Here is a 13711-nt window from a genome sequence, read left to right as displayed (position 1 = left end):
GGGAACTGAAAGAAAAGCTAATCCTCCATCCTCCCCCACGTGCGTTGGAAACGGGCTGTTTATTGAAGGCCTGGAGATATAGCACCCTTGTTTGGGTGGAAAGGGCAATGGTGGATGGTGAGGAGGTTTCTGATTCATTAGAATACAATGGCAAAAATAAGAGAGAGCCTTTGTTCTGCTTCTATATGGCCATCACAACCAGGTTTTTCTCACTTGTAAAAAAATGAGTAGGCATAATGCGGAAAATAAGTCCAATCTTGAAACTAGACTTCCCACATAAGGTGAAAGGACACTTTGAGAAACATGCAAATGAAGGAAAGAAATAACTGCTTTCAAAATAGTCCGTTTTTTTTTTAAACTCCCAAATGAATTTTAGTCACATGTCCACATTAGTACACTTGCTGTAAAGTCCTCCTGTCTCTGATCTCATCTTCTTCTTCACAGATATGCAGTCTTCAGAGCAGCACTGACAGGCCTAACTCTGGTTTGACACAACCATGGAGTCCTCCTCTGAGTCCCAGCAGGAACCTGAGAAAACTTTGGTAAGTCATAATGCATAAGTGGGTACTTTTCTGGGTAGGCATGTGTTTTTAACATTTTAAGCGAAATTTCTAATGTGATTTATTATCCGAAAATATAAATAAGGACAATAAAGTATGTAAAAGTGCTATATTTTCAGACATTGTGGCAAGCAACTGACACACCCAAGATTACAAATCTGGCAAGTGACCTTAACTTTAAGCTTCACTGTTTTCTTGGCCTATGTGACAGAAAGTACAATTTACACTTAGCGTAAGGTGCTAATATTACCAGCCTGCCACAGACTTTTCAGGCTCAACAAAACTGACACTTGATTAAAGGTCACACAGATATGAGTCATTAAAATGTCCTCAACAAACAGAAATCATGATTTCAGCTACTGAAAAGGAAAAGGGTACGGTCATCTGCAGTTCTTGTTCTTTGTTGTGTGCTGCAATGTAAAGCTGTTGCAACTTCCTGTTGGGCGTTCCTTGTTGAAAGTAGCAAAGTAAAAATCCAGCTTTAAAGTTGAGAAGAAAAGATGTTTATGTCTATAGTTTCATTTGTTCTACTCCTAACAGAGCACACAGCAGGTCTACATTCAGAAATGTAGTTAATAAAATAAAAAGCTGGAAAGCAGTGGCAGCGTGTAACATATAAACTTCAAGTTAGATGTTCTTTGGAGGAGAGCTTTTAGGACATTAGAAAAGTACTACGAGCCACACATCATCAGGTTCATCTAAACATTAGATGTTAAAGTATAAATGCATCCAGGGAGACGTTAAGTTTAAGTTCTTTGTAAAATGTGTGTGGTTCAAAGCACATGAAAGCCAGCACTGTGTTTGCTTGTCAAGTGCCAAAGGATTTAAGCTGTTTGGTTGGCAAACAGCTGTTTTTTTTAGATATTTTTCCCCCAAAGATGTTGCGCACTAAGCAGTAATTCTATTATATTTTATATGTTACACAGTAATTGTGTTATTTATGGTGAGCTGCATGAAATTGAATCCAGTTCCAATAGTTTCTGAAATGTTTAAGATGAGGCAAGTTCTTTTGTACTGTGGGAAGCTGTGACAGCCACACTCTGTTATTGCAGTGTGAAACTCAATTCATATACAATCGTGTCAAAGGGGAACCCCAGTCCATTTGTTCTTGATGATTGGACTCAAATATGGCAAGGGTGACAAGGCATGGAGTGCTGACATGCTTTCATTATAAAAAAAACAGAGCCTACAGGTGGTGTGCTGGGTGCAGATGTTGAAGATCAAACGTGCTGTCATCTGAGGATACAGTCATGAAGCGCTCAGAACACATCATCGTCCACGATATGTTGTGTGTATATTAATGCATGTGTGCCTTGAAACATTATCATGCTACTTGCTGGGCCTTTTAAAACTGCAGCTTTAGTTAACGGACAGATGTTAGATCATCACAGTCCGGTAATCTAGTAACTTCCTAGTAACTATTTTGAAAGCAGGGTGAAATCCAGTCACAGCCTGAAGAAATATATGCATATACATTTGTGTCATATGCATAAACATATTTTTGTTTGGTGTATTAGGATAAGATCATTGTTGATAGAGACAGTAAAAATCAATGAAAATTGTATCTCCATAATAGTGTCAGGTAGCTAGCGCCCCCCCCCCCCCCCCCCTCTCATAAAACACCCCTTCTATCCTCTGTTCTCATTCTGCCCTTTCATTTCACCTTAGTCATAATCCTGAGCAGCCATTTTTGCAGCCAGTAGGAGGGCAATTATGATTGCAGATAACTGGGGTGACAAGAGTGGAGGCTATCTCTCCCACAGGCCTCCACATACAGTGAAACACAATGCCACTGAATGGGAGCGGAGCTAAAAGCCCTGCCTTACTTCTCTGATTCTTGCAAAGAGTGGGAGTGAGCTCTGATAACCTTCAGTCGCTGTTAGTAGCCCAAGCTAATTTCTCACAGCCTGTTTTAGGGACTGCATAATAAAACTGCTGATGCATAAATTAGTTTGAAAGCCATGTTTTAATATTGGCTTTGAACTGCTGTTCTTTAAAAAGTGAATTTAATTTAATGAATCTGTACTACTCTGGGATTTAGGCATAAACTTGCTTTGTTGAGCTTCTGGGGCTGCGTGTTATCACTTCATCACACATTATAAGTGACTACAGTGCCAGAATGGTGTGAGACTTAAACTGTGGGATGTACTTTGCTGCAGGCTCATCCCGCTGTTGCCTGAAAAGGGTGCCTCCCAACCCCAGATGAAAGGCTCTGGGAAGCATGCCGGGTGTCTGCCGCTTCTCCCTTAACTCTGACATCCTCACAGTCAGGAGACACTTCAGGAATGTTTATGGCAGCCCACCCCCTCCTGTTTCAAACATCCACCATCATCCAGTCTGCTGTCATTTACATTGTACATACTGAAATGAAAGCACTGGTGACCTGCTGGTCATAATAGGCAGCAGTGAAAAGGCACAACAACCATTATGCAGTTGAACAATGGGTTTGAGGTAGCTCAGAGGTAGAAGAAGAGAGTCTGTGGCTCAGAGATCATCAGCTAAGGTATTTGAAATGAATGAGAAAAATCTCATTTATTTCATGGCCTTTTGCATGGCACCACTCCCCAATCCTCCCCCACAACTGAGCCTCTTAGTTGCCAATGAGAATGCACAATTTAGAAGTTTAGGCCAACTCCAACATGAATGTTTAAAGAAAAAACCATCTCACCATTTTGTAAGGTAATAAGCAAAGATGTTTGAATTATGAACAATTAAATTTTGGAGACTCTCTTTAACTGACACTGGGTAAGGGGCAGTGTACCCCCTGGACTCATCTTTTCAGTCACCATCAGTGGTTTACACGGGGAGAGAGTAACATTAACCCTTTACAGCGCAGTTACAAAAGTGTCTGCTCCTCTTCTCTACATAAATAGTAAATTGCCTGTATCAACGTGAATATGTATGGATATAACTGCAGTCAAAATTGCTTCCACCCTGTTTCTTACTTTGATAATAAAAATCTGCAGATGTTGTAAGCCCTTAGTGAACTCTTCTCATGCATGTCAGGAAGCCCTGCACAGTCGCTGAACCACTTTGATCTACTTTTGAGGGAGCAGGGTGTTCAGGGGAGAACTTGGTTAACATAGCACTAGCGCTGTCACATATACTGTGTGGCACATTATGTTGCACCAGCAAGTATGCGTCTCTTATCATGAACAGATAGTAACTGACTGCAATTAGTGAACATTAGTGTACCGATACTAGCTGCACAATGGAAACACTTTCCAGCTGTTTCTATATGTATGTATACGTTCAGATTTCCAGTTCTAGGTTATCCTGAAGCTTTTGACTGATTAAATTTCCTACCAGTCGAAAAAAAAAAAAAGCCTTTTGGTAAGTTAAGGGAATGAGCACCTATGTAAACAGCACCTTCAGTTGTTTAAACTTTCAGCTGTGAAAGTTGCCCACCACAGCCCTGACTTCAAATGCAAGTTCAAAGTCAGATTATGCTTCGTTCAGAACACTGTTCAGACTAATAGTCAGGAATATTTATTTTGCCCCAGGTATCGGCAAAATAAACAGAGCGGCTCTGATGAAAAGATTTCAACTAGCAGAGCTTATAGAGACTCTTTGTACCGAAATCCAAAATGCCACATAATGTCACAGGAGGAAGAAGCAACAGGAGGCTTCAAGGAACCAGAGGTGAAAATTGGCTTCAGGCTCCTCTTGGGGAGTGAGGAACTGAGGCCGCCTTACTTTGTAAGCATCACTGTGTAGATGAGGGTGGTGTTGACAGAGCAGAGGTGACAGCGTGGGCTGATTAAACACATTGTCACCACTAAAACAAACTGGTTAAAGTAAACAGGAAAAGCAAGCTCATCTTTCACAGCGTTGACCTCAGAAACTGAAACTGAAAGCTAGAAAAAAACAGTAACTTTGAAAAGATGATGTGGCAGCTGTAGCTGATTTCTAAACTGATAAAGCTTCCCTTCCTCTTTGCTGGTGTGCACACTGACAAACAGGTGAACACCACTGTTGGAGTATCGACTTCCTGAACTTGATTGTCTGCTCATGAGCTGTAGTTATGATGCTAGAAGAGTGGCAGCTGTCCTCGGAGTCCTGTGTAGTGTCACATATGATACATGGCACTTTTACAGATCGTTGTTGTTATGACCACTGAAGTGCAAATTATAGCCTTTGTTTTCAACAGACAAAGAACAAGTGAAGTGGAAAAACAATCAGAGGAACTGAAGGTTACTTATAAATAAGTGGTCTGCTACTGGTATAGCAGCCTTCTGCTCAATTCTGAGCACTCAACGTGCATATATATTTATATATATACATAAGCACTTTTATCTAACATTCACACACACTCACACTCCAATGGATGCATCAGGGCAAATCGTATAAGGGCCGTTGATCGATCTGCCGACCTTCCCATTGGTAGACGACCCATGCAAAGAAAAAATATCTCCCTATTGAGTATTCTAGATGCTGAATCAATGCTTGGGCTTAAAATTTGTTAGCAGTAGATTCACAGAGTTCATTAGAGTTAAATGAATACATTATTTTTGGGTCTGTGTTTCCACAAGCCCCGCTAATGCTAGTGACTTATTCATCATGAAGAAAACAAGACAGTCGATCGATCGATTACTTGCGCAAGGGAGGCCTCGTCTGTGTCCACCACGAAAATGACCCCGACGGCGGCCTTCTCTCACTGCCTTTTATTGAGAGACAGTTCACACAAAACACATCACAGCAAAGCAACGGCCGCATGGTTCTAAGACGAGGCATTGTATGTATATGTGTGAACTTCTGTACGAATGTGTGTGTGTGTGTTATGTGAGAATGTGTGTGTGTTACCTCCTGCTGACCAAAGGGTCATAAAAGCAGGAGCAACATCACAAGAAGCAGATCTTCCAGATAGGATGCATCTGCAATAAAACATTACAGCCCCCCCCACCCAGAACCTCGAGAATCTGGGGGGAAGGACAGTGGAATTCCTTTCATCAGAGTTGGCAAGCATAAAATGACAACATTTAACAATTCACTCTAACAATTATACCCTTTTTTTCAGTTTCTCGTGTGTCATATCGGTGTTTGAAGACATTTTTTTCGCATAGTTTTATGTGAAGCATTAACCAGTCTGTTTTTATACTGAGTTGAGTATTTTTCACTATGTCAGGCCTTCTTACGCAGTTTGCTGACAAACAGAGCTTTTCAGCAGAGTTTAGCAGTAAGTAGTAAGTTGTACTGAGGGCTGTTATTTCCTATATAGTCATTTCCTGAGTTCTTTAGCGAGTGGTTTGTGTCTGTGTTTGTCTAAGATCTGAATTTTGATAACACCGCTGAACATATACCACAGACTGCATGTAGTTTTGGAGCTACTATTACTCCTTAATCCTGTTCAAACGTTTTCTATTTTTGATGCAAACTGTCAGGTAAGAAGTAGCTTTGTTAGCATGAAGTAATGTAGTGTTCTGACAGGTTACAGAAAATCCCCCCCCCCCCCCCCCCCCAAAAAAAACAACAACAAAAAAACAAAAACAACAAAAGAAAACAAAAACAAGTAATAATTACAGGCTTGCTTGCATTTCATGTTAAGGAGTAGACTGAAACAGTAAAGCTAACTTCACAGTTTCACTGTGGGAAAAACCCAAACATTTAATATTTGAATTGTCACTACTATTTACATTAAAGGCTCCATAAAGAAGTTTCGCTAAGAGAAACATTGAAATGTTTGATTTCTACAAGTGCCACATATAGAGTCATCACCAATGGGGAAACCTGATTTACATTCAAACCGATAACAATCGTGTCTTTACCCATAAAACTAATGTGTGTGAGTTTTTAAAAAAAGTTTTTAAAATTGTCATTAGAAAGCTCTGCTTCTTTTAAAAACGATCTCTGAACATTTCTTAAGAAAAAAAAAGAGTAAAAAAACCCTGTAAAACCAGATTTCTTAAATGATATTAATGGGTTAACAGTGCAGCTCGTGTCTCTAGTATAAAGAGTGCTTTGTTTCTTCTTTGAGAAAACGCTGTCTGCAGATGAACTTTTTGGTCTAATTTTAATGGCCAGTGCAGCAAATGAGTTTTACGTGTCTGAGTGTGTTCGATAGAGCTGGTTGACTTTGTTCATGCTCTTTGCGTAAGACTCTGGTTGCTTCCACTATTTGAACTGCAAAGTGAGAGAAACAGGCGTTTTTTGTGAAGCTGAAAATAACTTTGAACCCTGACTTATGAATCACAGTCATCTCTCCCAGCAGGCTACATGCTGACTGCCTCCTTAAGACTCCCAACATATACAATCAGCTACCTCTGTTATGACAGAGCTTTTTTTTAATTTTTTTTTATTCATGTGCACCACTTTTCTTTGAAAGGTTATTTCCAGATTCCGGAGCAGATGTATTCTTACTCTAATTTTGTCTTTTTCAGTTCCTCACATCTTTGGGTTAATAAGTTGCACGTCTCTCTCTCCTGGAAGACATTCACAGTGTGGCATCTGGTCTTTCACATAGAATGTGCCCTAAATAGTGCTGTATCAAATGTGAAGAAAAAGTTCAGTCCTTGGTTGCTTTTCAGTTCCACGTAGGTGACCAATCACCGTATTGGGCTGGTGTTAATTCAGAAATGCTTAGACACAGACTCACTTATCTTCCCTCAGAGAGGTATGTGGAGGAATGGGGAGAATTTCAACCACCGATCCAACCAGTCTTTGAGAGTTGGGTCCTGACAGGCTGGTAGTTATTGATACTATCTTAACACTAGTAAGCAACGCTGTCTTTTATTCTAAAAGCACAAGAATGATGCTCTGCACACTGTGTTAACATGTGTATGTAGCATCCATGCATTAAGTTTGTAGAGGTACAGAGAGTACAGAAAAAGGAAGAAGCCATCTTTTTTCTTTTTTCTTTAATTGTACAGCGACCTCCATCGATTTGCGGTTCAGTATTCGTGAATTCACCTATTCCTGGATTTTTCTGTGGAACATAACTCGGATAATTCGCCTATTTGCTGATTTTTTATTTTTTTTTATTTTTTTTAAATTTTCATAGAGCTAAAATGTTTGATAATTATTTTCATTAGGATGATCGTTTAAGATATATTTGGTGTTTGAACTGTTAAAATAGAAAGTTATAAACGTTTTTAGAGGGGGGAGTGGACTGTACTGATGACTGTAAAGTAGTAGTACCTGGGGTTGTAACACAAGTACTCTGAAGTCCTGTTAACTTAATTTGTAAATAATTAATAATAAATTCAAGATAATCAAAAGTAATTCAATTTTATGTTATTTTTAATATATTTAAGTAAACAGAAATTAGGTTTATTCAGCATATTATACAGTGGGGCAAAAAAGTATTTAGTCAGCCACCGATTGTGCAAGTTCCCCCACCTAAAATGATGACAGAGGTCAGTAATTTGCACCAGAGGTACACTTCAACTGTGAGAGACAGAATGTGAAAAAAAAATCCATGAATCCACATGGTAGGATTTGTAAAGAATTTATTCGTAAATCAGGGTGGAAAATAAGTATTTGGTCAATAACAAAAATACAACTCAATACTTTGTAACATAACCTTTGTTGCAATAACAGAGGTCAAAAGTTTACTATAGGTCTTTACCAGGTTTGCACACACAGTAGCTGGTATTTTGGCCATTCCTCCATGCAGATCTTCTCGAGAGCAGTGATGTTTTGGGGCTGTCGCCGAGGCAACATGGACTTTCAACTCCCGCCACAGATTTTCTATGGGGTTGAGGTCTGGAGACTGGCTAGGCCAACTCCAGGACTTTCAAATGCTTCTTACGGAGCCACTCCTTTGTTGCCCGGGCCGGTGTGATCTGTGTGGAGCCCGTTCTACTTTGGAGCCCTCAGATCGAGGAGAGATCATCAGTGGTTTGACTATGTGACCTTCCATTTTCTCATGTGCATTGCTCCCACAGTGGATCTTGCGTGGAGCCCAGATCGAGGGGTTTAGTGGTCTGTATGTCTCCATTTTCTGATGATTGCTCCCACAGTTGATTTTTTCACACCCCAAGCTGCTTGCCTTATTGTAGATTCACTCCTTTCCCAGTCTGGTGCAGGTCTACAATACGTTTTCCTGGTGTCTCTTCGAAAGCTCTTTGGTCTTGGCCATGGCGGAGTTTGGAGTCTGACTGTTTGAGGCTGTGGACAGGTGTCTTTTATACAGATGATGAGTTCAAACAGGTGCCATTCATACAGGTAACGAGTGGGGGACAGAAAAGCTTCTTACAGAAGACGTTACAGGTCTGTGAGAGCCAGAGATTTTCCTTGTTTGAGGTGACCAAATACTTATTTTCCACCCTGATTTACGAATAAATTATTTACAAATCCTACCATGTGGATTCATGGATTTTTTTTCACATTCTGTCTCTCACAGTTGAAGTGTACCTCTGGTGCAAATTACTGACCTCTGTCATCATTTTAAGTGGGGGAACTTGCACAATCGGTGGCTGACTAAATACTTTTTTGCCCCACTGTATGTATTATATTATATGTAACAGATACATTGGTATATCTGTAAATAACTGTAAATAAAAATGTGCCTGTGAGCACTGTGACTTGCCAAAGAGAAGAGGGTGGGGAAAAACTGTTGGCACATCTAAGTTTCCACCCACATTAAGTTTGTTTTCTCCCATGTTATATTGTCCTGTCACCAGTAAGGTTTACATGCTAGCTAGCAACAGATTAGATGAGAACCACAACAGGCTCTGTTCAGCAGCTACTGCTGACTGTACTTGCCCCCCCCCCCCTCCCCCATCGCTCAACCTTTGAAACCTTCTTCTAGGCTACTTGCAAAGATGTCGAAGTATTTATAAAGTAAACGCTGCAGACCTCATGAGACACTGGACAAGTCTAAATGCGTTTGCTGATGAGACTGGCGTGGAAGCTGTTTGGCTGAGTCTTGTTTTGCAGATTATTTGCGCTTACTGAAGATGCCACAGCAATCAGACTGAAACTGGAGTGTGCGCGTGCGTGCGTGCGTGCATGCGTGCGCGTGTGCGTCCTCCTTTGGGGTTATTTTCCACGATGGCTTCGGAAATCGGCACTTTGGTTTATTGGTGCAGAAGAGCCGTGTGGTTACAGTAGCCACGCTCGAGGGGATGCATGCCTTTCTGCAATAACTGCTTCAGCGCACTACGTTTTAATTGTGGCTACCAGTTCAGTCCTTTATAAACAGAAGACAGCCTACTTCCTTGTTTTTGCAGTTGTGCGGGTGCTTTGCTGCTTTGCGTGTCAGTCAGATGATGTTGGGCTGAAAAACATGTTTGCGTTGTTGTAAAACAGAGAGTAAAAACATTGTTTCATGTTTTTTTGTGAAGATGGAAGGTGAGATATCAAGAGAGACAGTCATGAGTGCTTTTGAGGATAGATAAAAGCACTCATGACACAGTAAATAAATGCCTGCGATGTAATGCTTGAGTGGGACAATAAGAATTTTACTGAAGGCTGTGAGTGATGAGAAGAGGAAGAAAAGGACTGGCCAAGAGAGGAAACGGCGTTCATCATAGAGAGGCTTAAATTCTCTTGCATGCTTGTTCTCGGTGCTGCCTTGTCTCCTCCCTTTAGTGTTTGGTTTGTGTGTGTGTGTGTGTGGGAGACAGAGACGGGCTGTGCTCAGTGGCTTGTTGTACCAGGTTTAGTCCGATCAAGACGTGGTAGCAGCGACAAGCTCACATCCCTCTGCTGACTGACACATGGTACGCATTTCCTTTGTTTCTGTAAGTGAACCTTAACACTGCATGTGTGTCTGCTGGGTTGGTTGCAGTTACAGTTGATCACAGTGTCGCTTTAGAAGAGCTTTGATCTAGAAGATGCTTTGTTTCTTTGAACTACTGCTGCAGTAAGAGTAAGTAATTTGAAGCTCTACATGTAACTGTTTGTGATAAGGTTTCACACAAAAACACAGAGCCTGCCTTGTTGTTTCCACTCTGTTTGTTTACTTAGTGTGTTGTCACTGAATGAAGGCCAACTCTCACTGCGTGCTTTGCTCAAGGGCTGTGGGTACAGCCAACTCAGATTGTATTGCTTCTGTTGGAGCTGTAATGAAGAGTTAGATGGCTCAGTATGTGTCTTCACAGATTTCTTCTCAAGTGTAAGAATAAGGAAGGCTGCTGCAGCTGAAGCATGGATCCACTCAAGCCTAATGATGGGAGGGGGGCTGACTCTAGTTGCTTGCAAGCAAGCCACAGGCAGGAATACAACTACATTATAACAGCATAATAGCTCCTTAATGCAACCCTCTCAAGTCCAATTAAAACCCTAATGAGGCCTACAATGAGATCACAATGAAGCATTTTTTTCTTTAAGTCAGATCAATTAACAGCAGAAACGGCAGACCAGATTCTTAATTGTCTGACCATGTGTGTGTCTCATTTAAAGGCAAATTACCCAATTATGTATTGGTGCACTAGAGTTATGTAACAGCAGTGTTTTCCAGGAATGATTGTGTTTCTGTTTAATTATATTCCCCTCCTGCAAAAGAAACCCTGCGGGAGTCTTGGAGCTATCCAAGGGCTGCAGGCAGCTAGGACTGGAGTGAGTGTAATCAGATTGACAGTACTGGCCAAGCCCTGAGCTTGTTCATTCTGAACAGCTGCTGGCGTCTGGAGCCAGATCTTAGAATAAAGAAACAGGATAAAGAATGAATTGTGAACGCGCATTTAGCGAGTATTACACAGAGGTCTTAAGTGACTTTCCAATTCCAAAATCACTCAAATTCTAGCGTTATCAGATAAATACACTGATCAAAAAAATTAAAGAAACTCTTGGAAAACGCTGATTTTTTCCCCCCCATTCTCAATGGGACAGTGTAATGTTTGAGGAACTAAAGGATGCCACATCGTTTGATGGGAATGAAAATTCAGTGGGCCACAACAACAAATAGTACTCACTAGTTTGTATGGCTCCCACGTGCTTGTATGCATGCCTGACAAAATTTGGGGATGCTCCTAATGAGTCGATGGATGGTGTCTGGTGGGATCTCCTTCCAGATCTGGACCAGGGCTGAACTCCTGAACAGTCTGAGGTAGGGCTGTGCGATTTGACCAAAATCTCATATCCCGATATAAGACATCTATCGTCCGATAACGATATAAATCACAACAATGTTACATTTTCTGTAAAATCTGTGAATCTCAGGCAGCTCGACTTGCGTGGTGTTTCCAGCTGGACGTCGTGTAGCTGGAGTCGAGTGTTTTAGCCGATGCATGAAACGATACATTTTTAGACATAAGTTGTAACGACGCCGTTTTCTTTGTGAGTATTTATTACACGGCGTGCTGCGGGGGAAAGCCTGTTCTAACGTTTGAGTCTAAGGTTTATTTTTTTAGCACCTGGCGGCTCTTTTTTACTTCTCATCCGTAAATAATCTGCTCTTTCACATGATTCAGTTTATTTTGAAAAGTCTCAACAGGATCTTGAGCTTTATTGTGAAAGGTTTATGTGGAAAATAAACAAGCGGACACGCGATGGTTTTACCGTCGTTGTTGCTAACGACAATGCATAAAAACAGGCGCTTGTCCATCTGTAGTGTGGTTATATTAAATATAAGAGAAAGAGAACTTTAAGAAATTAATATAGCCACTACAGTGTCCATCAGAACCATGAAAAAATATCGCCGTAAACAGTTTATTTTGCGACACCACGAAACAAACGATAGCGTAAAATGAAACGATAGATGTTTTTATATCGTCATCCGATATATATCGTTATATCGAACAGCCCTAGTCTGAGGTGCAGCCTTGCAGCATCAGATGGACTGAAACATAACGTCCCGGTGTTCTGTTGGATTTAGGTCAGGCATTAATGGGGGCCAGTCAGTAGTATCAATTCCATCATTCTCCAGGAACTGCCAGGAACTCTAGCCACATGAGGTCAGGCATTGTCCAGGAGTAACTCAGAACACACTGCCCAGTGTATTGTGTGACAGTGCGTTCAAGATTTCATCCCGATAGCTGCAGTCAGGTTGCTGTCCCTCCATGGATATGCTTCCCCAGACAATCACTGACGTACCACCAAACTGGTCATGCCGAATGATGTTGCTCTCGTCTGTGAAAAACACAGGACGCTACTGGTGGAGCTGCTAATTCTAGTATTATATGGCTAATGCCAGTTGGGCTCCATGGTGCCTGATACAGTAACATAAATATTGATATTTACATTGTTCACATTGTAAGGCGCTTTACCAAACTGTATTTACATTTTTGTCCTGGGGCGTTTTCATTTTACAAAGAAGCAGGTAGTGTTAGTGGTTGCTAGTAGAAATGTCCTGGACGTTTGTTGTGATGAAGGGGAACTGGGTCAATTTCAGAAATGCAGTTTACCTAAGTCAACTTTCAACAGGCCTATGAAGTTATGTCCGCCTCACCCTCCTTCAGGTTTGTGATGTGCTGTTTTTTTTAATAACTTCAATAATTTACCCTGTGTCTGGAACAACTGATTTTTAAGATGCTGAGGTAGTGAAGAACTAGGTGTTCCATGACAGGACTTAACTAATCAATTGGTGCTGGTTATGTCGGTCTATCATAAGAACTCCCTTTCACCTCCCTGCTGCTCTGGGCTTGATACTTAGAGTTAGGAATGGAGAGACAGGATGATGAACAGAAACGCACTGGGATTCTTCCTGTTTGCTCCAGTGTTTCTGCTTAGAATTATCTCTGTATGGATTTCCTGTCTGACCCTGCATTGCTTCCAATTTCCATGTCACACACTACTTCAGTTTATCTCGAGTAGAAGTTAAAGCTTACATTTAATTGCAATTGAGCATCTTCCAAGGCATGCTATTTTGTGTGGAAATCGAATTTTGACCCTAAAAAAATGTTGAAAATCCAGTGGTGTGCTGAATATATTCAGCAGTCTACACTGTAAACTCTGCTTTATCATAAACAACATTTAGAGTGAAGCAGCACTTAAAGCTATGTTGATCAGCCAGTTGTTGTTTTCTGCCCATCTGGAAATTACTGTCTATCAAGTAATATTTAAAGCCATTGCCTGCTAAGTATCAATTTAAGTGTTTTAAATGGAATATTGAGAAAATACTAAAAATGGCAAACATTTAAGAGACTCGTTCTGCAACACTGTCACTACTTAAACTACGTAAAGCTGTCAGGTTTGCACTGATCCAAGCATTTGTTTGGCGTACAATTGTTATTTTACATCACTGAGTTCATATAATATGAGGCAGTAAC

At 40.9% G+C, this 13711-nt stretch overlaps 2 protein-coding genes across 6 annotated transcripts in view; one reads left to right on the top strand and one right to left on the bottom strand.

Annotated features, from left to right (window-relative positions):
* Window positions 1–13711, bottom strand: part of LOC113009462 (serine/threonine-protein kinase pim-2-like) — a 512014-nt gene that overhangs the window by 195343 nt on the left and 302960 nt on the right. The gene's annotated exons all lie outside the window — the stretch shown is intronic.
* The window catches only part of osbpl8 (oxysterol binding protein-like 8), a 99265-nt gene that overhangs the window by 32928 nt on the left and 52626 nt on the right, over window positions 1–13711 (top strand). For 3 of the 5 annotated variants that reach the window (XM_026147746.1, XM_026147747.1, XM_026147751.1), the window contains exon 2: window positions 445–542. In XM_026147746.1, the coding sequence (XP_026003531.1) occupies window positions 498–542 (45 nt within the window). In that variant the 5' untranslated portion in view covers window positions 445–497. Of the gene's footprint in view, window positions 1–444; window positions 543–9553; window positions 10223–13711 lie in introns of those variants that run through there. The other 2 variants (XM_026147748.1, XM_026147752.1) reach the window with 2 other exon arrangements.

The sequence above is a fragment of the Astatotilapia calliptera genome, chromosome 17 (assembly GCF_900246225.1).
Source record: "Astatotilapia calliptera chromosome 17, fAstCal1.2, whole genome shotgun sequence".
Classification (NCBI taxonomy): Eukaryota; Metazoa; Chordata; class Actinopteri; order Cichliformes; family Cichlidae; genus Astatotilapia; species Astatotilapia calliptera.
The sequence above is the reverse complement of the archived record's forward strand: the minus strand, read 5'-3'. Positions and strand labels throughout refer to the sequence as shown.